The sequence below is a fragment of the Solanum tuberosum genome, unplaced genomic scaffold (assembly GCF_000226075.1).
Source record: "Solanum tuberosum cultivar DM 1-3 516 R44 unplaced genomic scaffold, SolTub_3.0 scf00105, whole genome shotgun sequence".
Taxonomy (NCBI): domain Eukaryota; kingdom Viridiplantae; phylum Streptophyta; class Magnoliopsida; order Solanales; family Solanaceae; genus Solanum; species Solanum tuberosum.
Genome location: NW_006239031.1, coordinates 1,226,478 through 1,251,327, shown reverse-complemented (window position 1 = coordinate 1,251,327; position 24,850 = coordinate 1,226,478). Strand labels below are relative to the sequence as shown.

The window sequence follows — 24,850 nt, the reverse complement described above, 5'->3', positions numbered from 1 at the left end:
GAAGATTTTGTAATCTTCCGTATGGCATGACATGTTTATAAGAGCATGCCAACATGAAAAATGTTAAAATTAATTAACAGTTTCCAAATGTAAAGAGTGCCAATTTTTCAGAGTGGCAAGAAGAGGAGATATTGTCACATGTAGGCGTCAGGCATAACTACTACCAAATCAAATAATAATAATATACTTGGAATAATGTCTTGTGATCTTGTTAGAGTTTGAACTTTTTGTGTGTATATTGATCGACGTCTCAAGATCTTTTAGTTAAAAAAGAAGATAAGAAATGAAGATAATTTTAAAGAAATAAGGTATAAGAGGAATGCAAAGAAGATTTGAAATAAGAAGCTTAAAGCAAAAATCTTCAACATAAATTATAACTGGAGAGTGGAGACCCTTTCGGCTACAAAACTGTTGTATTGAGTCAACTCTGTACAAATAAACTATATGGTACATTATTAACAATGTAACACTCGAGTGGTGATAAAATTGCTCTTCAATGAATCGTGAAAACGTTTTTTTCCATCCAGCTGGACAGAGGGAAATATTAGACTTTTCATGGTTCAACGGGGAACACTTTTTCCAAGAAACTGAGGAACCGTTTCGAATAAATCTTTGGTTCAATTGCAGAGATTGACATGGGATCAAATTGCAACGATTTGTAGCTGTGCTCCAGTTTCTTTTTCATGTTGTACTCTTGCAGTATATCGATTATTCCGAGATATAGAACAACATCATATACCTCAAAGAGTTCAACTTGGACTGAAGCTGCCTCATCCTGCATCACTTTTTGGTTTACTTGGGCTGGCATGTTTACACCTAATTGTACCCTTAACCTGAAAAATAAAAATAAAACTGAAAGCTGTTATGACATTGGGTGAATTCTGCTGGACAGCAAATAACATGATAATGGTTCCTCATTTTCCTAAATCTGTTTGGGTCCCCTCTCATTCGCTTATCTATTACAGTGCCTCTCACAAAATCCTACTGCTTGTAAATCGTGATGGGCTGTGACACTCCACTAATTTTGAGAAGATTAGAGATTAATGCATAATGACGGAAAAGTATCCATGTCAGTCCTAAACAAAGGATAAGAAGCAGATGAAATTACCTTCCAGTACCAGGCAAAAGAAGATCAACCTCCTGGTCACCAACGGACATGGCTCTCAGTGTACTTCCTCTTACATGAGGACCTGGTGTATCATTGACAGAACTGGGTTCATGCGTTACTAAAAGCAAACCCCTTGGCGGAATTGAGAGCTCCCCCTGAGATATCCCACCTTAATGCATTGGAATAAGAAATCAATAAGCACCAGTTTAACTAGAAAAAAGATGTCATTGAGCATAAAGAACAAAGATTTCAGAAGAAAGTTAATCACCATTTTCACGATCCCCCAGCCTATCAAGATAAATGAGTACAGAAATGAGAAATGACATGCACAGAAAGAGGATAAATGGGAACTGACCCAGAAAATAAGGTAGTAACAACTCATACAGGCTTATAACTATCATTGGATTAAGGACCAGAAAGTAAAGAGGAACAGGCACAAGAAAGGTGCTGCATAACATGGACTTACTGGGAACCAAGAAAAAACATTACAGAAGAGGGATGGAGTTCCAAAAATAACTATTTTCAGGTCGAAAATAATAGTACCAGACAAGAAATCTGCTACAATCCTGTGCAAGGCTGGACGGCCCAACAGAATAACCGAATCATGCCAAGAAACCTCAAGTCAAGACATGAGCACCTTAAAACGCACCCCAGATATGGCATGGCATCATGCGGTAACAGTTCCTATTGCATGATATTAATTAGAGTAGCAGGAATTCAGTACCTAGACCATTCAAGAGACTTTACTAATCAAATTACCATGGTAGAAAATCATAAACAATGATGTAGATGCTTTATTTTAGTGAATTAACTTGCAGATTTGCCCTGTGGAAACAATCATGATAGAAAATCATAAACAATGTAAAATAGGACGGGAGAGAAAAGTTATCAAAGGAGTAGCAATCAATGTTCCTATAAAAAAGTTCCAGGTACAGAAGCTGAACTGTAAGAGCAAGCTAGATTCCCGATGAAAAGAGAAATATCAAAAATCTGGAAATGAAATTCAGAATATTCTGGAATGTTTGCTTGGAACGTTTCCTACTAATTTGCACACTTTCAGATGAAATGAGAGTAGAATAGTCATATGTATTTGCTAATTCATTTTCCCTTGAGGTGCGGCCCTTCCCGGGACCCTGCATGAATGCGGTATGGTTCATGAACCGGGCTATCCCTTTTTTTTTTTTGGATAAATAAAGAACAGCCCAACATATTTATTTGCCAATTCATATTCACTAAAAGCACAGTTCATAACCATGTATGCTTCAAATTGAGAAGGTAAGGTAGTATGACAGCTTCATGCTGTCAGTAGGCCAAAATGCAGAAAAAATCAGGATCATCGTCAATTCAGACAATTTCTCCTATAGACAATCTTTACTACTACATCAAGTGAGGGAAGGGACTACTTGTGTCATTCCCTATGGAACCTGCACCTTTCCAGTTCAAGTTTCTAAAACAAAAGAAAAGCCAACTGACTGTTTTTTTCACACTAGTTGTGCTTGTATCCTCTGGGCTCTGGTTTCCTCAAATTGTACAAGTAGACTCACTTTTTATGAGAATTCATAACTACCTATTAAAGCGATAAAGAGAAGATTATTAATTTTCAAATGACACATCTATCCATACATCAGAATCACTAACTAAGAAAAACATGCTAGCTTTCTATTTTTTTTGACAAACATGCTAGCTTTCTATCAAGACCACTTCTTCTTTGACAACCATCTCTTACGGTGCTTGGTAGTGTTTATCTAAATATTTGTCTTATATAGGAAAACCAGAATTATATTTTGATGCTAGACAGAAAATTAATGAAGTCGATCCTCAAGGAAAAACAGGGAGTACGTCCATCTATAATAATTACCTCCCAAGGTAGGGGTAAGATCTACGTACACTCTACCCTCCCCAGACCCCACTTATGGGATTACACCGGCTATGTTGTTGTTGTTGTTGTCCATCTATAGTAAGGACCTTCAGATGTTTTAAGTAGCATGACAGATGGTATTTTTCTAATTTAGAATACAACAAGTGAAGCAACCTAAATAACACCAGAAGTACAACTATTTTAAATGAGAGGGTCCATTTACAACATAACAGAAGTCTATTTGCAGCAGCCTGGGACATGCTCGTTGAGTTGGATGGTGGGAACCGTCCATAAGAAAGGGATATGGGCGAAAGGAAACATAGAAAAACAACCATTTTGATGATTACAAAATGACAGTGTTGTGATAATCTTATGATGAATTAACCTTATTCCCTTATTATAGCAATTAATCACTAAGAAAGAGAAAAAGAAAGAAACTGGAAAATCAGCAATACTGTTCAGCTGAGATAACACCGTAATGAAGATTAGACAAAGAAATAAACTTTGCAAGACAGGTTTTACCTTCAATGTGATCAGGATCAGTTTCGACTCTGTGCAGAGAATCAGGTGGCTCTAAAAGAGACATTAGATTCTCAGGAGCTCTAAAATGTAATCCCAATAGAAGGCTATAGTCTATAATGTTCTGAGATTCCAAAAATCTGCAGTCTAAAGATAATTGTCTGCGAATAGAAAAAAAAGGAGAGCTTTAGTTGGTTGATCAAAAAAAGAAATGAGTTGGGGGAACAACAAAAAAATTTAAACCAAGGACAACTTGTAAGCACTGAACTTTCTCCAACCAACAAAACAGGAATTAATCAGGAAAAGAAATGTATAGTCCTGAATAAATTTATTAATGGCATTCATGATAGCCATAAAAGGGGAGGGAAAAAGAGATAAGAGAAGATAAATTACATATGTAAAAGACCTTTGCTGGGAACCAAAAAAATGTTCTATTTTTCTTTTACAGAACTAATAATAGAAATGGTCTTTTGAGAATGCCACATTTCTTGGTTACCTATAGAAATTCAATCAAATAGTAATTTAATCAATTACTGCCTCAATCCCAAATAAAGCTAGATATTCGGGTCTAAAATGTTATTAATAACACTATAAAAGATTCATCATAATTTGACCTATTTTTAGGTCGACTCTGAACCTATTATAATCTTCCTCCTTAACCTGGACTCAGACGGACTATGCTTTGTGAGCTAACTGGAGTTTAACTACAGATATCCAATTTGCGAAAAATAATCAAAAGTCCACCATCCTCGACATACTAATTTTGATTTACAGTAGTTCTAAATTATTGCCCCATCTAACCATCTTTAAAAACTTCAGCAGTCAACCATCACATATAAGAGACTCCAGTGAATAAGAATTTTTAACTCCAAACTGAAGGGGAATACCAAACAGAGACTTACTTGAAAAGTGCCTCACGTAATAACTTGTCCATATGAAACTCATATGTTAAATCGAGGTCTTTTAATGTAGTCGTCTCATCAATGCGATCTTTCTTCGTAAATCTCCCATGAGAAGAACCTTTTAAATCATACCGGCGATGTATTCTCAATTCAGTACAAAACATATTCCCCATGACTACAAAGCGCACCTGAGAATGAAATAAGCAAATGCTCGATCAGAATGCTATGATGAAAGTGCATAGCAGTAAAGTACAGTAGGACTTACGCCTGATCACTAACCTTTTTTCCGCGTTTCAGTGATATCCTGTGCACCCCAAAAACTTTTGTTATGAGTGTGTTGTCATGTTCCTTTACATGTTTATAGTAATCAGGAAGCATCTTGAGCAGAACCTACATGATGTTAAGATAATCCATTTTAACAACCTTTCAGTTCACTCACAGTTTATAATTGTTCCCAGAAAGACAAATGGCACCATATTCATGATTACTCAGCTCATTTTATCAAATTAATTATAAGTACATCTTATGCACATTGGTGACAATAAAGAACACAACATTAACCAGAAACAGCAGTACTTTTTGGTGAGAAAAGAACACTGTTCAGAATGTTTTTATTTCACCACCCATATGACCTATCACACCATAGAATATGGAATTTGCAAGAAGAACATCAATAATTCTTTTATTTGTTACTTCTTTCATTTTTTCCCATATGGATTTTAAATGAAAAAACATATATGAGATAAAACAACTTTTACTTCCCAGTAACCTTTTTTAAAAATAAGGTTACTTATCCCAGTAACTAAGTCAAACTGACTTGCAGAAACTGAGTTTAGGGTCAGAGCATCCACATTTTTTTTTATTCCACCATAAGCTTTGTTGCTTATCAATAAGAGAAAAGGAAAGAAAAATCCACACTTATGCTATGTTTGTTTGAGGTGCTAAAATAGAAGTGGAAGGTTTGGTTGCCTTCCAGAAGAGCTTTTTAAATTTTCCCAAGACCGATAATATGGAAGGATCACCTTTATCCTTTCCTGAGGTACTGCACATTTAGTAGATAATCATACTACTAGGACAAGAACCAGATAAGTTCTTCTTCATTCCCCCTAGCCTTCCTCTCCCAAGATCTAAACATAGTTCTATAGGCACCTCCAGAAAATGAGCAGGCTGGCTCTCTCTCTCTTCCAAGTCAATGTAGAGAGTTTTTCAGGAATTAGGATGAAGGAGGTATACGGAGATAGATGAAGAAATAGAAGAAACAGACACGCATGTAATTTAAAATCGGAATCATGATTTTGGTTTGACATTAAGAGTTGCATCTGATTTCAAAATGTAAGGGCAATACCTTGCTCAATTTTGAGTATGTAAGAAGATATGTAAATGTTGGAACAGCAAGCGAAGGAAAAAAACTAAAATAATTTAGTATGTGCGAACCTTGAGCTCAGACTTCTTTAAAGTCTTGATCACAAATCTATCATCACGAGAAAGATAGAAAAGGCTGCCACTCTTTCCAGGAGATGAAAGCTCTCTCAGACCATCATCACCACAGATGGACATCATATAGTCTGCAGCATCCAGCTTGAACAACTCTCTCAAATATCTGAACATGACATTTTACAGTCATAGAAGTCTGTCAAAATCTACAGTAAAATCTACATGTAATCTACATTTTACATGTCTACTCCAAAACTGTAGTTTGCTCCCATACAGAAAGTCTCCATAGTAGGAGAGTATATAAACGGAAACTACCAAGTAGCAAATATAAAATAAATTTGCAAGTACCTGAAAACCATAGGGCAATAATCCTTCCAATAGAAATCAAGGGAATGATGTGAAGGTGTAAATTGAGAGCCCTTCCTGGGAAAGTACATTTTGATTCTTGCCTGATTTCCAAAGTCCGATTGCCTCACTTCACGGATAGGCACAGGAGTGATCTTACCAACAGAATATCTGTAATTTCAAATACCAAATAAACAAATAGTTCTATGGTACCAAGTGGGTTTTACAACTCATTATCAATAAAATAGGACCATAACGTATGCTTACCTGATACCAAGTTGCAAATTAAGCATCAGATAGTAGCTCTTACGGCCTTCAAGAAAGTCCACACATGACTTCCTCTTTACTTCTTTCGCGTGAAATTTACACCGTTGTTTACTTTTGCGAGATAGTCTACTAATATTTACAATCCTTTCTTTGATTAGGACTCCTTGTGTGTATTCCCTTTCATAAGCTACAGACCCCGTTTCCAGAAATTCAGTTCTGTCATCAAGAGAGCTTTGAGATAATACACTTGATGAATCACAGGTCATCATGTCTCTGCTGGAATCACCGAGGGCAATGTCTTCCCTCAGTGATGTAGTCCTCTGCGATATGCTTCCTGAACTTCTAAGTAAACTATAGGAAATCCTCTCTGAAAAACTACGCTTCACTTTAGGTTTCACAGACTCTGAATTAGAGGATGAAATGTGTGAGAGCCGCCTTTTCCTCTTCTCATCATACCTATCACTGCACTTCTTCAGAAAGCGATGCTTACTTCCAGCAGGATAAAACATTCCATGTCCATCTTTTAGCCCTTTAGTCCACACCCCAAAGTAGTAACTTCCATCGGCAAATCGGTAACAGCCTGACCCATGTCTTAAACCATTCAACCAACATCCATCAAAAAGATCTCCATCGAACCATTTCATAACACCTCTACCACACATTTTCCCATCTTTCCAGTTCCCAATATACATGTTGCCATTACTCCATGCATATCGGCCACTGCCTTCACGTACTCCCTCTTTCCAACAACCATCATAAATATCAGAATTCTGATACTGCTTTCTTCCTATTCCATGTTGGGTATTCATCCTCCAAACACCTCTGTATATTGAGCCATCAGATCCACTAAATATTCCAAAACCATGGAGGTAACCTCCAGAGAAATCACCCTCATATGAAGCTCCAGAAGGCCAAACAAACCGTCCTTCTCCAGACATTTTTCCTTCTTCCCAACAACCATCATAAACAGATCCATCTGACCAAGTGTATTTACCTTTTCCATGAGGAAACACCCCTTTGAAACTACCCACATAAGCATCCCCATTGGAGAGGACCATTTCAGTGATGCTGCATATAGAATTAAGAAATTAAGTACTCAATAAAAAGATATGTGGGAGACCCACATAAAAGTTCATGCTAAAAGAACCAGTAGTACTTGCTTATAAATGGACGGCTTAAAGGCTCCAATGTGTCAGTACCTTCCACTATCCTCCATGGCCAGTAGTAATCACTGTGACTTGTTCAAAGTTCCTTAGTAAAAGTCGACGAACCCATCTAAGGTGCTTCTCTGTAAGTGAAATAATCTGGTGAGCAACTTCAATGATTCTTATACCTCTTTAAGCACATTGTCATGCAATGACAAGAACAATAGCATAAGAGGCATCCATTTCAAGTAGCATAAGTGCACCTATACCCCTAACCACTTTATAGATCTAGTTAATAGCACTTGTTATATAGTAGATCTTTTTTTTGAAATCCGTACTATGGTACCAAGCATTCCATGAAGACCATATTGTTGATCATTGTCCAGACACTTCAAGAACCACAAAATATCATTTAGAGGATAAACTACAAAATAATATTGACACGGCAATAAAGTATTCGAATAGGCAGATTGTCTTACCAGGATTAAAATTGCCTTAAACACCAGGCAGCACTTCAGAATAACCTAACAACAGACTACTACTATTCAATCAACCTGTACACAACTCATTCTGTAGAAATTAGAACCGAACAGAAGAATTTTAACAGCATTATACACATATTTTTGCTCCTAATCTTCTCTCTATAGGAATTTAATCAGTTAAACTTCCCTGCAAACTTACAATTATCTTAACAATTGACATCAACTTAAATCCTCAACAATAATATCTCTGTTCAATGAGCATCCGAGATGCACACAAACATTCAATTAATCCAACGAAGTAATCAACAATAGACTCAAATGAAGAAACTATATAATTTACTCAACAACATAACACATCAATTTTACATCATCTGAGATCGCAAAATAACTCATTATTTAAATCAAACAAGGTTAATAATAGTAGAACTACACAAAATTGAGCATAAAAAACTAATGAACTCACCTCCAAACTGCACCGGTAACACCAAACGATCGCCGTATACCAAAAATTCCTCAGCTACCAAAATTTCAACCAAAAAAAGTTCAAATCGATAGGTAAACTGGAAAAACGATTTCGAATTGACAGTTCAGCTTCTTCCTTGAAAACAACTGCCAAAAGTTCACCAACTTCCTCTTACCTACAAGAAAACAAAAGCTATTTGTATGAAGCTTTTCTGCAAATAACCTGAAGAGATTTCTGTTTGTACTTCTTTTTGGATTTTTAGTTGAAGGACAGTAGCCTGAAAAAGAGATAACCCAAATGATATTTATACTGAGGTGTGAAATGGGTTGCGTGTCGTCCGTGCAAGCGATGCCTCCACGTATTTCAATCCTGTGGTGGAATATGATAAGTAGCATGGGGGCGATTTTGAACGTTTAACTGCTTCTCACGTAAAGTATATATACTCAAATGTGGGTAGGAAACCAAAATAAATAAATAAATATTTCATTTAATTTATTTATGTTAATAATAATAATTAAGCAATTATTTTCTAAAGTATCATTAATAAGATTAGTCTAATAAATATATTTCTAATTAAAGTATTTTAAAAAATCTGTTGTGTTATGAAAAAATAGGAAAACTTTTAATTAAAATATTATTTAAAAAAGGATTTGATTCCTCCATCTGAACGAACAGCGCAGATGACTTGGAAATATGGAATCTTTGTTTGCTCTATGTTGAGGTTCACACTAATTCACGTGGAAAATTTTAATTACCTGATTTCTCCAATACTTTTTATATTACTAGTATTATTAAAAGTGTTGAATGATTTTTTCTGTTATTTTTAATAATTTTAATTCTAAAAGACTGTATTATATAGTTTTTAAAATTAATGTATTAATTGTATTTTAAGATTTTGATTCTTGAATTTATAATCTGTGCGATCGTTTTTTTTAGTGGGGGTTGGGGGTGGGAATTAATTTATTCATGCACAAACTATGATACCATACTAAAATAATTCATTTTAACGAATATTATCTTTCATTGAAAAGATATCATGATCTTCATTTGGAATATTGACTCTTTGAAATTCGTACTATGGTGCTTCTTCTTTTTTATTTATTTATTTATTTTGTCAGGTTGGTGTAAAATAAAACAATTGCATAACAATTTTTATTTGAATTTCTGAGTCTTCTACCGAATAAGACCATCGATATTATATGTGTCAAATAATATCAAAGCAAATAAAAACAAACATGAAATTTAATATCATAAGGCATTCTTTTGTGTGTGTTTTTTCCTCTTTTGGTTAATGAAAGTGCGTCATTATCAACAGTGACAGTTCTTTACACGTTTTAAAAGGGTAATTTATTAGCAACATGTATAATAGGTAACAGTTTTATATTTTTCATTTTTATCTCTTTTGCTTTGGTTGGGTTACGTTATATATAAAAGAATATAATTTTGTTAGGTGCCTCTCTCTTTCAACAAATATTTTAGGTTTTGTTAAGACAAAAATCTATTGGTCAGCACATCTTCAATCAAAACTAAAGGTGTACAGCTAGCTGGAATTTGCAAAAAAAAAATCCAACTAATATTTATATCAATAATTCAATATGCTGCAAAAGCTTTTATTATTATTTTGAAATGGTACCTTTGTTACTTTCAGACAAAATAGAGTGACATAAAATTTTGGTGGACAATGCATGTGAATCTACAATCTCCTATGTTTTAACTCAACGACATTAAGATGAATCCAAGTACTTTTCAAACATGAAATGAAGACAAAAAAAATAATCTTTGATTTTCCTTTTTGGTACAAGTTGGGGGGATTAGTCAATGTTTCTCTTATTTTACTAACTTGACTTCTTATTGATCAAACGTAATTAATTTCACTAATGCTAAATATTTAGTTCGGGATCACCAAATCTAACCGTGGATATATAGTAGAAATGCGGTAATATCTATCTATCTATATCTATCTATATATATATATATATATATATATAGATGAACTCACCTCCAAATTAACATTGAACGATCGATCGTGATCCCAAGAAATCCTGAGCTACCAAAATTTAATTTCAAACAAAAAGAAGTTCAAATCGATAGTGCTTAACTAGAGAGAGATTTAAACATTTTCTGCAAATGAGGATGAAGAAATTTATGTTTCTATATATATTTTTGGATTTTGATGAGTTGACGGACTCTGACCTGATGGAAAGGTATTTATACATACTGACTTACGTGTGAATTGGGCAGTTTTGTAGGCCATCGTTAAACTGCTTGCCACGTAAATCTAAGTATCAAATACCTAAATTTATGATCGATTTTTACTTAATTATTTAACGAGGAGAGGTCATTAGACATGACATGGTGTAGTTTTTTCTTACGATGATATAAACTTATATAGAAGGGTGTGGAGATCGCTTATTAAGATAGAAGCTTAGTATGTAGTAGAGTGTTGTCTTGCTTTTCAATGGATATAGTCATATAGGCTTGGTGGTGAAGTATTGGTCTTATTCTTGTAGTTGTCTTAATTAGCTTGTTCTGATTTCTATCCTCATCATCGATTTGTTGTTTATTGAGTTTTGATTATTTAACTATTTTGTTGTTGTTATTGTTTCCATATTAGTTGTTATAATTGCTTCACTGTCGTTTTTCTTTTCATATCAAAAATAGTCTCTCTAGTTAGCTCTACGAGGAAAGAGTAAGGTCTATGTATACTCTATCTTCCTTTGATTCCATTTGTTGGATTTCATCGGATATGTTATTATTTTCGTTATAATTATTTAACGGGGATATAATATGATCCCTGTTTCTTTTTGAACGAACAGCTCACATGACTTGGAAGTTAGTATTATGGAATCTCTGGTTGCTCTATGTTGAGGTTCACACGAACTTTAATTTAATAACACCATTCTTTTTCGAACTCTTTTTTTTTGTCAAAATGTTACTAGTGTTATTTTAAGTGTTAGATGAACCTTTTTTCTTATATTTTAAATTATTTATATGTATTTTATACTCTAAAATACTGTAATGTATAGTAGCTTTTCATGCATTAAATTGTACAATAAATATTAAGAATTTGATGTTTAAATTTACATTAAAAATTTAGATGTATTGATATCCTTGAACTCCCAATCTACTCTTTCTTTCTTTTTGGACGGAGGAGGAAAAGGGATTTAATTTATTGATGCACAAACTATGATAACATATTTGTACCGAATATTATCTTTCACTTCGCTAAAAAGCTATTGGAATATAGCTTCTTTGAAATTCGTATTATGGTGATTCTTTTCTTTTCTTTTTTTGGGTCAGGTTTGTAATTGGATGGTGTATTAAAGCTTTAATCTTTCTATTCCTTGGTTGCATAATTAATTTTATGAATATGTGTGTTCCGAGGAAAATATTTCTTAATTTTTTTTTTCATATTTTGATTGTTTTATTTTTTAAAAAGGTCTTTAATATGAGGAAAATGACCTTTTTAGTGAAATTAAAAGAAAATAATTTTTTGAAAATGTCTAAATCAGATTTTCTCTGCCTCCAACATCCTTCATCTTCACACGTGTGTGTTAGTCGGTTATTAGCCCCCATGTGATGCCACCACCCCGCACCCCTGCCACTGGATGAGTCCAAGAAAATAATGATAGAGCAACTTTCATATATAGCAAACATAAAAATTATATTTGTATGTTATAGCTATAGTTTGCATAATTGCACTCCATAGCAAACATAAATATGTATATTTCGCTATACATATACAAAAAAAATTGTATAATCTGTTTCGGTATACATATACAAAAGATCAATTGTATAATCTGTGTTTGTATAAAGCGAGAAAGAGAGAAAGACAATAGAAAACTGGGCAGGGGAAGATCGTATTTGTATAATCATAAGTGTATATAACGAAAATATATGTATTTGTATTTGTATATACAATTTTCTCTTGTTTTATACAAACACAAATGCAATGTATTCATTTGTGTTTGTATAAACTATAAAGTGAGAGAGGCGAGTGAAAGTGGCGAGTGAGATATGGGAGAGGAGAACGAAAATATATGTATATATACAATTTTCTCTCACTTTATACAAATACAAACACATTTTATACATTTGTGTTTGTATAAAAGCGAGAGAGGCGAGGGAGACTGCCCAGCGAGATTCACTAGGAGAGATGCGAAATAGCAACAGTTTGTTATGGGGTACAATTAAATTAAACTATGGTTATACCATTTAATTTGAATTAATAGTTTGCTATTATACACAATTTTTCCATGATAAAACAAGTTGAAATCTAATTAATATGATCATGAGGTGCTCTTTCATTAATTTATTTGGCCTTATTTCTCTTTTTGGGTTATTGGAAGTGTCAAGTGTGTCAATATCAACCGAGATATACATACATAGTGACAATTCTTTTACACGTTAAAAGGTTAGTTTATATCATTCTTCCCTCTTTTAATTTTGGTTATGGAAGTGTATAAGTTTGTTAGGTGCCTCTCTTTCAACAAATATTTAGGTGGTGTAATTTGTTTCCGTTCGTAAATAGATCTAAGATATCTAAAATTTATTGGTCTAAAACCATTAATACCATGCTAAATGAACATTGATCCTAACTTAATTACTACATGATTTAAAGTTAGCTCAAACAAAAACGGATTTACTAAAGTCATGTAAGAAGTATCTTATCCTGATCTGATGTGTTTAATTTAATTAAGATGAAAATGATTGACGTAAATGTTTTTGGGGACAATGCATGCATGAGATGAACAATCTCATAAGGTTCTCTAACTCGAGATTATTAAGTACGTACTCTTCAAATATATATATGAAATGGAAACGGAAAAAAGTACTGTGCTTTTTTTGTTCCTTTTGGTAGTAATTGGTTGGGGAGAAGGCCTAGTTAGAAAGTTTTGGGATTCTCAATCAGTATTCAACATTTGTTGATCGAGTAATATGAATTCACATTATACATATACACGCATTATAAAAATATTTTTTTTATTCTCTCAAGATCTCTGATTAAAGAGTGATCTTATCTTATCTCTAATAGTAGTGGAGTATATATCAATCAACTACACGCATTTTTGATTGACTTTTTGTGAATTGTGATTCCCATATTGACAATTACATACTACATAGTATTAACTATTAGAGCCAACAATCAACCTTTGGAATTAGATTCTAAATGGTAAAGCAGGAAAGATGCTGAGACAATTATCATGCATAGTGTAAACTCTTGTCTTTTACCATCCGTTTAGTTGACAATTTATTCCATTTGGCACAAAAAAGAAAAAAGATATTATGAGATTCTTTTTGCAAATTCAATCGGTTAATCATGAGGTGATTAACATGTTCCCCCAATAATTAATTAAATGTACTATCATAAGCGATTTTTAAATCATGAGAAGAAATAATTAATTTCTTGGGTTCAATAATCTAAAGCAAAAAAATACTATCTTAAAATGTTTGATTTATGTATAATCTAAATAAATATTATGATTTATGAGAGGTGAGGTAGCTATGCGTGTGGGGAGGTGAGGATACGGATCAAGGTTGATGAGGTGCGTTGAAGGGTGAGGGAAACACAATCAATGTGAAATTCATTTCTGAAACTCATTTACTTTATTGCCACTAGATAATTGTTTTTCTCATTTTTAAAAAATCTGAAGAAAATATTTTTCAAAAATTCTAAATAACAAAACATAAGAAAATTTAAAAGTATTTTCTGCTTTCGCCCCTCAGAAGATCCAAGAGCATGCCGACATAATTGATGTGAATAATTGTCAATTATTCACTATAGGCATAAAGTCACCTTTCGATTATAAACAGTCTGAAACTTATTCAAGGAATATTGAACAATTAAGAAATTAAGTTGAAAAAGAAAAGGAAAAAACTCATACAGTATGCAAGCCACTATTAAGTTTAAGCCTCTAAAATTAACTTATTTTGAAAAGTGTTTTTTTAAATTAAAAAAAAAATTGATGAAAAACAAATTACTCCATATTTGACTAATCAAATTAAAAAGTACTTTTGAAAAGCAATTAATGTATAACCTAATTTTTAAAAAGTACTCCCTCAATATATTGTCTGAAAAGTATTTTTTGTTTTTGAAGAAAAACTAGTGCTACCTTTGAAAAATAGTTTCTCTTGCTACCCAAAAGCTGAAACACTTATTTTCTTTAATAAATTTGGCCAAACACTTCACATTTATAAAATAAGCACTTCCCTAATTATTATTATTTTGTAAAAATCTCCTAAAAACTTGATCAAACATGCTAGAAATATCTTTAAAGCTAGTAAGCCAATCAATGATACATAGGTCTGTAAATATCTTTAAAGCATCCGTTGATTGAGGAGCTTTTAAAACAAATACTATGTATTACTGATAAAAAATACATATGCTTAAATTACAATTTCAGCCTAAGCTTTTATGTTGATTTCGAAAAGGCATGATACATAGATATGGCCTTAAACTTGGCCTCAACTCACATTTATATTCTCCAACATTAAATGTGCACAAGTTTAAGTGTCTATTTGTGCACAGCCAAAGTTGAAGAACATAAATGTGAAACGAAGTCAAGTTAAAAGGCATATTTATGTATTACGCCGTTTGAAAACTATTGTATCTATTTGTCTCGATTGATCTTGGTCAAAATACCCAAAATCAATTGAACCTATGGTACATGTGCGGCACATGAGGCCGCACAACTTAATTTAACCATAAGTTACACAAATTATCTGCGACTTCTACGGCTAGAAGAAGTCGACTTTCCCAGAGGAGGGAAATCATCTTCATTGGAAAACACCTTATTTTCACTTTTCGGAAGCTTGTCATTTTTACCATGTTGACGATTTCTTGAGCTGTCTGATGATGGAGGAGGAACAAGACGCTCGATTCCTACAAGCTCTGGATCAGGAGTATACCGATATGGTAATTTGCTGACATCCATCTTACGGAAAGTAATGGAAATTCTGCAAGGTGATATCAGTGAGATAGACAAGATTATTGTATTGTTATCAGAAAACATGTTTGTGAAGTGGCTGAATATATGTTTAGAACTACTATATATGAATGAATATTTTTGTCATACATAGAAGAAAGAAAATAGGAAAACAACCTTTTAGCTGGAACACTAGGCACACAATGTTTAGCAACATCAGCTCCATTACCATTGAAAATGAGCACTGACCTGCATAAGATAAAAAGGGGAAAATATATATGTATTTCGTATGTTAGAGATCGAATTGTATACAGTATTAGTAAAATTTAAGAAAGAAAAAAGAATGTGTTGGTGGCGTACCCGAGAGGAAGAGGTAAGGAGAAAGGACCAGAGAACTCTCCAGGATTAATAATCTTTAAGGTTGTGCCAAAGAGTATCTTACATTCTGCCAAGAAAGATACTGTGCAGAAAGGTCGAACAAAGTCGTGATGGTCAATATGAGGAGGAATGCAATCACCCTCGTCATAAATATTCACGATGCAACTATCAGGCACACACGACGTTGGCATAACATGCCATCTAACCATTCTCTTAATCATTTTCTTGAATAAAGGAGGCAGTGGATCCACTTCTTCATCTCTAACAATGCCCGGCGGATTACCACTTTTGTCCTGTTAAGAAGGGTCAGTGGATAAAATGTCGAGATAAAACTGAAAAGGATTAGCCATCAATTAGAGAACTCTTACCACAGCATAATTATAACAACAACCAAATTGTATGGTGACACGGCCCTTTCCTCGCATCCACTTTCTTGGTTCAGAATATGTTCGCACTGCAAAATGTCAACCAGAAAAAAGAAGGAAATTGAAACACTGAAAGCAATAATGCGGTAGCTCTCCAAACATTCTTCGTGTTTCATAGCTATTACTCTAGCTGGAGACAGAAATAAATAACCATACTGATAACAAAATTCAGAAAAACAGAACTAAATGAAAATTACCTCTAAGTTGTCGCTTCTGTCCCATTCTCTGAAGAGAGTAAACAAGTTCGACTATCTCCATTTGCTCATCGGGATTGAAAACGTTAGTGTGAAGCTCAAGCCCTTTAAGCACATTTATTTGCTTTTCATTAACGTTCTCATAATGAACAAAATCCTTTCGCCTGCCAACTTGGCTAAACCTAATAAACTCTTTCTGATCCTCCACTAAATCATCGCCTACGACTGATCTACTAGGTCCATCATTTAGTTTAATCTCAATATTTGAAAGGTCGGACACTGGTTGTTTGTTGTTCACCGGTGTAGACGAGGCACTAACAAATCGTTTCGACCTTCCTGAGTTAGTTGAGTCGCCAACTCGTGGAGAGGGTGTATAAGCATCAGCATCAGCATTCAGCTTTCTCTTTGGTGAAATTACATCATCAGATGAATTCCCCCGCAAGAATTCTGCAACATTAACATTTGATAATGCCATTTCATCTACCCTTCCTACAAAGTTAAAAACAATATTATGAGTTATTTGAATAATAGTACCAAAAGATAAATCACAATGACAGTCCTATTTTACCAACAAAAATAACTGAAGAATAGTAGCCATTCCATAGATTCTCTATCTTTAAAATCATAATCTATGGTTTAAATCAAATTATTCAAAGGATATCTTAGTGGTTCAGTTGGTTGGCAAGAGTTTGATTACCCTTCTTGTAATTCCCTCCAGCCCTAGCTCGATGTAATAAAAAAATGAATTTTTCAGAAATTTAATTTCTATTCGGGAACTAGAGAGTGAGCTTATTTATAGTACTCGAGAGAATCTGAAAAATCTTTCTCTATACTTTTAAATAGGATTATTCATAAATTTATTTCCTATTCAAGAACTCGAAAGTTGGTATGTATATATTTACTGTATCTTTCTCGAATCTCTCTTTCTCAAAAAATCCGTATCTATACTTTAAAATCGAAATATTCAGAAATTCAATCCCTAGGAACTCAAAAGTGGGTATATTCCTTGTATCTTTCTCCAATATCTCTATCTGAAAAATATGTATCAACATTTTAAAATCGAATTATTCATAAATTCAATCCCTATTCAGGAACTCTCAAGCGTGAGTTTACTTATGGTATCTTTCTCGAATTTCTCTATCTAAAAAAATCCTTATATATACTAATTTCAACTCAAATTATTCACAGATTCAATTTCTATTCAAGACACCTAGAGTGAATTCGATCCCCTTTAGCTTCTTCGTATGTTTACTTCTTTTAATTTTTAAATTCCCGTGAAATTAAATACGCAAACATTGATAATCAATCGGAAAAAACAGAATAATTGAAATTGGCTTACTTTGAATAAGGTTGAGATTGTTTACACGAGACTCTATAACTTCTTCACAGTAAGAACATAGCCCTTCAGACAAAACTTGAAGAATTTGTTCATGTGATAATTTCTTCAACATAGCTTTGAAATCCCGCGGCTCCGGCGACCATCGGCTATAATCTCCGGTCATCAATTAACCTAATTTTAATGTCTCCAATCAATTAGAAAAACAATTAAGGAATCTGTGAATTATGGGAAAATAAATCTTAGTATTTGCCTCTTCTGGACAGGAAAACCTGAAACCTAAACTGAGTAGATTTACTGTACTTGCTAACTTTCTGGGCTTCTTACATTAACTAATGTACAGCCCAACTGTAAACATTATCTACTTCTAAATAAAAAAATGTTTTTATTTGTTGATATAATTTTGTTTCATATAAATAACACAAACCTTACTAGTAATTATGCAATATTATTAATTATATCATAATTCACATTTTGGATATATGTATCTAACACATTTAGATACATGTTAACTAAATAAATATAATTAAATGTATATAAATAAGCAATGCAGAAATCATGCATATAGCAATTTTGGAATTTATGTTATATAACATCTAGAAAAATTCAAAAAAAAAAATTGAGCATCAAAAACTTTGTACTTCTTCTTTCAGAATGTGGATTTCTGTGTATTTGATTGATTTATTCTGTGTATTTGAATTATTTTTATGCATATGATATAGCTTTTTTATTTATCTTATATATACTTAATGATTAGATGTATTAGATTTGTTTTTCATGTAGCTTTTTATGTATTAGATAAAATCCTTCTCAAAGTCGACGAAAACGAAGAAGGAGCAATGCTTGAAAGAGAAATAAATGGATTTAGATGTCTCTAAGTATTAATTATGGACGCACCAAAATCTAGTAAGATTCGTAATATTGTAAATTAACAAATATTTAAGTAATTAGCTCATAAGTCAGTGGAATTTATGTAGCAGAAAAAATACATGTATATAGGTGTATTTTCCTCATTATATGGTAGAAACTCTTAATTAGTGGTAAGATACGTAATTATACAAAAGTATAGGTGTAATTAAAAAAAAAAGTATGAATATCTACTACTAATAGATAAGTGTGGATAACTACACGTCAACATGTCTGCATCACATTTGTGCTTCCACACTTACATATATTTGCTTGTTTTTTTCTTCCGTTTTAATTTGTTTGTCTTATTTCTTAATTTTTTATATATTTAAAATCGTGTAAAAAAATTTATAAATCATGATAATTGACGACATTAAATATTTTTTAAAAAAAACATATAAAAAATTTGATAGCTTATAAAAAATTGGATTGATTCATAAAATTAATCTATTTGTATCAATAAAATGGGACAAAAGAAGAAACATGTATTATTTAATTAGAAAACTACGCAATAGGTATTGTAAATCTCAATAATTAACAACATTTGATTGACTCTTGAAATTCTATTTGTGCTACATATATTGGGACAAGAGAATTAACATGTATTATTTAAAAATTACGTAAAATGTACGATAGATTACAATAATTAACAACATAAAATATTTAAAAATCATATTAAAAATGAATACTCTTTAAATTTTATCCGTATCACATAAAGAGACAAAAAAAAATAAGTATAACTTACATAAATCTCATAGTGTTGAGTAGGGGGTGTGCAAAAATCGAACCGAACCGAAAAAGTGTTATTAGTTTGTTGTTATTGGGTTAACGATTTTTTAATGATTTTATAAGAAAATATTATTGGATTACCAATTCGATATTGGTTTTTAATATTGGGTTATCGGGTAAATCGATAACCCATTAAGATTAGTAGTTTACTACTTTTACTTGTACATAAATATTATATATTAATCTCAATACCTTACTAGTTATGTCTTTGTCCTTTAACCTTCAATTCACACTTCATAGTGACTTTGAGTTCACAACTTCATATAATACAAAACGTCAAAATCTAAAGTAAGAACCATATTCCTCTTATTTCTCTTTGTGTTACACTAGTATAGTTCTTTTCATGTTTGTTATTATTGTTTCTATTTTATGAGCATTTGTAAAGTTACATTATTGTGTTGTCAAGTCAAATTTATTGCAGAAGTCATATATTTGTTTTTTAAGTATTTCTTTTATTGGTTAAACCGAACCAAAGCGACTGATGCACACCCTAGTGTTAAGAGCTAATTACATTATTTTCCTTCTCTTTTCTAAATTACAAAAATCCTTTAAAATTTGTGAATTTGGGATACACTACTGGACTTCCAGATACATAGGTGAGGGATATATCCGAGAGGGAAGGGATGTTTGATAGAGGGGATAGGACATTCGGATACATCATTGGACTTCCTGATACATTGATAAGGGATGTATCTGAGAAGGGAGGGATGTATCAGAAAGGAGAGGGATGCATCCGGGAGGGAATAATGATGTATCAGCGAGGGGAGAGTGATGTATCCGAGACAGACACTTGTCTTGTCTCTAGTATGTTTTATAAGGCATATTTCCTAAAAAAATATATCTTGCTTCTTCTTCTTTTCTTTTTTTTTTCAAAGTAGACGTATTTGGCAAAGTTTTTAGAATTTTTTTTTTTTTAAAAGGTGGAAAAAACACTTTTTTTTAAAGCATCTATGAGGCAATATTTAAAAATACTTTTTTGAAAATTTAGCCAAAATTAATTATTGCTCAAAGATAATTTTCAAATTAATTAATCAAAGCACCAAGAGTTTCTCTCCGTGAGTATTTATTGTTAGAAAGCACTTTTTTTAAAAAAAAAAATCCAAAATAAGCTAATTTAAAAGGTTTGGCCAAACAATCCAAAAGTGAAAGAGTATTACTTACTAATTATTTTTAGCAACCTGATTAATATTTGGGTTATAACTTATAACAATGGTTATTTTTTTAGACTATGGTGAAATATGTTATATCGAGGGTTTGTTTGATTAAGAAGCCCATCAAATAAATTGAAAAAAATTACTTCATTACCATATATTAATCTTACTTATACTTTCAATAATTACATATAGTATATTTTTATTAATTAAGAATTTTGTAGCATGTTTTAAGTTAGATATTTTGAGATACATTAAAAACTAGCCTAGATTAGGGCAATTGAATATCTAAACACGTTTTGTATCCCTCAATTAACATCTTCATCCTAATCAACTCACTCTCTCTTATCAACCTCTCATCCCACGTTCATCACCCTCATTATCTATTATCCTCCCTTCTCCCTTACCAGATTTCTTTCATTAAACTGTAAAACTTTGAATCGAAAAAAAGAGCAATACCATTTTAAGGTTCGTAACTATCATTTAAGTCATGTATATGATTTTTCTATAGCCTTCATTTAAGTCATGTATATGTTCTTTCTTCTTTAATATACTGTAATATACTTCTATTAATTTGTATAGAAATACAACTACTAAAATAAGGAGAAACTATATAATTAGACATAATCCACTACCATATATATTATTATCATTATTATTATTATTATTATTATTATTATTTTCAAAATATTAAGTATCTTATCACTAATTAAGAGTTTTCTACCATATATTGTGGAAGATACATGCATCTTTACTCTCAGATACACTAAAATAGGGAGGGAGGCGAGTGATATTTTTTATGTAATACCAATTACATGTGAATCATAATAGATACTCACTAGATACATGTATTTGTATATATTTGGGATACCAGATATATAGGAGACTGATAAGCGAGATTTGTTATGTATCCCAAATATCTGTGAATCCACTTGGATACAATGTATGTAGAACAAATTACACATAATTTTGACCATACAAAACATATTTCACATATCTAACTCTAGTAAAATATGTAATATTTAACTAAAGCGTATCTAAATAAATTAACTTATAAACTAGTGAAATTTACGTAAGTTTTGACCCTTAAGTTAGCTAAGTTGGACCTTTTTGAACTTAGAGAATCTTTAATGGAATAAAGACATACTAACCAAACTGGGCCTGCCCCTTAACTAGCACTTAGGCCTAGTCTTCAAAAATCATGTTCACAAATAATTCCTTTTATTTGGACAAAAATATCAACTGTTCTAATATTTCACGTGCTTTTACGAGTTTTTACACTACACGACAGTCCAATAAAAAGTAAAGCGTTATAATATAGTAAATAAATAAATTGTGTGATAGCATATTAGGAGATCGTTAACATGCCTGCTTAAGAACATTTACAAGTAGTGCCGGTAAAATGAGCCCAAATTGTTGTCATTCGTTCAACCAGTTCATATTTTAATGGGTTGGGAGAATGACTTTTTATATGGGTAAAATATGGGTTGATATCCATATTCAACCCATAAAAATATGGGTAAATTATCAGTAAAATATGGATTAGCCAAATGGTTAAGCTTCTAACTTTTATTCACTCAAAATTCATGATATCACTAAAAAAGATTGTAACTCCTCTTCCTTTTTATGTTCTTCTATAGAATTAACTATTTTTCTCTATAATAGAAAAAGTAAAGTCTTTGGCCCTCCAAAAATATATATTTTAAATGTATATTTCTTTTGTTAATTATAATTATATATTTTTTATTTGTTTAATTTTATACTGGATAATATATAATAGTGTAAAATAAGCAAATCATGTATTAGTATTGACATTGCTTAAAGTGCATTAAGCATGTTTTAGTCCTAAATGCAACTATTCATTTAATTTGAAATTAAAAATATTTTCCCCTTGTTATTACATGAATTTATTTTATATTGAAAAGTCATGATTTTTTTAAAAACTTTTATGATACAATAAAACTCAATGAAGCATTTTCAATATTTTTCACCTAAAAAAAGACTAAAATATGTTCTCCATGTTGAATTCTTAAGTAGAGTACTCTTTACTCATGAAAATATGGGTAAACTAGTATTTTACCCAACTCATTTGTCACCCAATCCATTTTTACCCATATCAAATATGGACGGGTTGAATTATTACCCATTTTCAACCCGCCGGCCATTTGCCACCACTAATTACAAGGTAGGGCTCAAAATATGTTTTTCAAGCTCCGCTTATATTTTGTACTCACTTTTATTTATTTTTATTTGTTTGTTCTAAATTTTGTATGTCTTTTAAATTAATGATTGACAATATGAATATTTACCACAATATCCATATTAGGAGTAAAAATTTTTTGAGTAAATTTTAGGTTTAGCAAACATAAAAATCATATTTGTATGTTATAGCTGTAGTTTGTATATTTGCGCTCCATAGCAAACTTTATGTTTGCTATGGCTATTAATATGTATATTTCAATATACATATATATACAAAAGAATCAATTGTATAATCTGTGTTTGTATAAAGCGAGAAAGAGAGAAACACAAAAGAATACTAGGCAACGAAAGATTTGTATTTGTATAATTATAAGTGTATAGAACGAAAATATATGTATTTGTATTTGTAGACACAATTTTCTCTCGCTTTATACAAACACAAATGCAATTTATACATTTGTATTTGTATAAAAGTGAGAGAGGCGAGATCTGGGAGAGTGGCGAGCGAGATTCTCGGGGAGAGAGGCGAATGAAAAGATATGTATATATAGTTATATACAGTTTTCTCTCGCTTTATACAAATACAAACACATTTTATACATTTATGTTTGTATAAAGTGAGAGAGGCTAGGGAGAGACTGACAACGAGAAATGGAGAGTGGCGAGCGAGAATTTCAGGGAGAGAGGCGAATGACAATTGTTCGCTACAGGTTACAATTAAATCAAACTGTGATTATACCATTTAATTTGAATTAATAATTTGCTATTTTATACAATTTTCCTTATCTTCTTTTCTTCCTTTATATAGTTCAAGCAGACCAACATTTTAATGAATCTGGACCAGCCCAATTAAACCGTACCGCTACCAGCCCAATATGTATAGCTGTAAAGAGAATTTGAATGCTATTTGATAATGAAATGACGGTGAATAGCCACAATTTACGTACTAATACTATTTTATTTAAGAAAAAATTACTTTGGATTGACACCTTTTAATAAATAATTACTGATATTATCGATATTTTTTATTTATTATCATTTATAGTAATACATAGCAATAGTATGGTAAATCTGCAATATGTATTAAAAGTGAATTATGTATGCAATATATAGTATTATAACTGCTTTAAAATACATTATGATTGTTTGATAAGAAATTGACACATTGTATTAAAATGTGTGATAAATGTATTATACATCAATAAAACTTGTATTATATGTGTTTTATAAATTATTCTCTTAATAGGTATTAAAACTGTATTATAAATATATTAAAATTGATCAAGTAAAAAAAATATTATGACTATAAATGATAAATATTTTCTTAATACAGTAGATTAATGTAAGTTTCCCTTTATTTAACATGAAATTTGACCAAAAAATTGAATTTTTTTTATCTGTCTAAAATTTTTCTTAACTATTTGTGTGACTATATTATTTTATTATAAATTTTACTGGATTTTAGAGTTTCAATACATGAGTTAAAATTATGTGCAATTTATTCTAAATACATTGTATTAATTGAAGTTGCATGTATTTTACTCTCGCTCCCCTTTCTCTGTATCTGAGATGTATCTAATGTGATTCACATGTATCTAGAATCTCGTTCGTCTCCCTCCTATAAATATCTTCCTCGCCTCTTTGCTTCTCCTGTTCGCCTCTTTTTTAATGTATTTGGTAACAAAAATAAATATATTTAGATACATTTAACTTGAAATTTGATATAAATTATTAATTAGCAAGACAATATATAATTATTTCAAACTATAGAAAAAACAGTTAATATATAGATATGTTTATCTAATTAGGTAAATTTTCCTTTTTGATATTTTAAAAAAAAGTCGTTTTCTGCGGCCTCTATAAATATTTGAGCAACTTTCACATATAGCAAACACAAAAATCATATTTGTATGATATAGTTATAATTTGCATAATTGCGCTCCATAGCAAACATAAATATGTATATTTCGCTATATATATACAAAAGAAAGCAGTTGTATAATCTGCTTTGGTATACATA

General features: G+C 31.7%; 2 protein-coding genes across 8 annotated transcripts; both read right to left on the bottom strand.

The window, feature by feature from the left end:
* Window positions 1–338: 338 nt before the first annotated feature.
* Window positions 339–8,817, bottom strand: LOC102578988 (phosphatidylinositol 4-phosphate 5-kinase 8). 7 transcript variants are annotated; one of them, XM_015309559.1, is made up of 11 exons: window positions 8,524–8,817; window positions 8,058–8,132; window positions 7,633–7,967; window positions 6,434–7,501; window positions 6,170–6,337; window positions 5,822–5,987; window positions 4,667–4,777; window positions 4,388–4,575; window positions 3,489–3,646; window positions 1,109–1,277; window positions 339–833 (listed from the first exon to the last, which is right to left on the bottom strand). In XM_015309559.1, exons 3-11 carry the CDS (start codon window positions 7,647–7,649, stop codon window positions 554–556), a joined length of 2,325 nt encoding a protein of 774 aa, XP_015165045.1. In that variant the 5' UTR covers window positions 7,650–7,967; window positions 8,058–8,132; window positions 8,524–8,817; the 3' UTR covers window positions 339–553. The 7 variants fall into 7 exon arrangements, 6 of the variants coding, with proteins under 6 accessions (XP_015165045.1, XP_006349378.1, XP_015165046.1 ...); XM_006349316.2 differs by having other exon boundaries at window positions 7,633–7,721; XM_015309560.1 differs by having other exon boundaries at window positions 8,058–8,102.
* A 5,975-nt stretch (window positions 8,818–14,792) lies between these two features.
* LOC102578652 (uncharacterized) lies at window positions 14,793–18,142 on the bottom strand. The gene is made up of 6 exons (XM_006349314.2): window positions 17,786–18,142; window positions 16,450–16,935; window positions 16,196–16,281; window positions 15,810–16,120; window positions 15,627–15,698; window positions 14,793–15,480 (listed from the first exon to the last, which is right to left on the bottom strand). Exons 1-6 carry the CDS (start codon window positions 17,946–17,948, stop codon window positions 15,243–15,245), a joined length of 1,356 nt encoding a protein of 451 aa, XP_006349376.1. The 5' UTR covers window positions 17,949–18,142; the 3' UTR covers window positions 14,793–15,242.
* Window positions 18,143–24,850: the final 6,708 nt, after the last annotated feature.

Bases quoted from the DNA above. Each gene is read 5' to 3' on its own strand.
- LOC102578988 (XM_015309559.1), bottom strand. The intron at 1,278-3,488 runs GTAAAACCTGTC...CAATGCATTAAG, and splicing joins TGATCCTGATCACATTGAAG to GTGGGATATCTCAGGGGGAG. The intron at 834-1,108 runs GTAATTTCATCT...TTTATTTTTCAG, and splicing joins CTTTTGCCTGGTACTGGAAG to GTTAAGGGTACAATTAGGTG.
- LOC102578652 (XM_006349314.2), bottom strand. From the start codon at position 17,948: ATGACCGGAGATTATAGCCGATGGTCGCCGGAGCCGCGGGATTTCAAA. The intron at 16,282-16,449 runs GTAATTTTCATT...GACATTTTGCAG, and splicing joins ACAGAAGCGACAACTTAGAG to TGCGAACATATTCTGAACCA. The intron at 15,699-15,809 runs GTACGCCACCAA...TATCTTATGCAG, and splicing joins TCCTTACCTCTTCCTCTCGG to GTCAGTGCTCATTTTCAATG.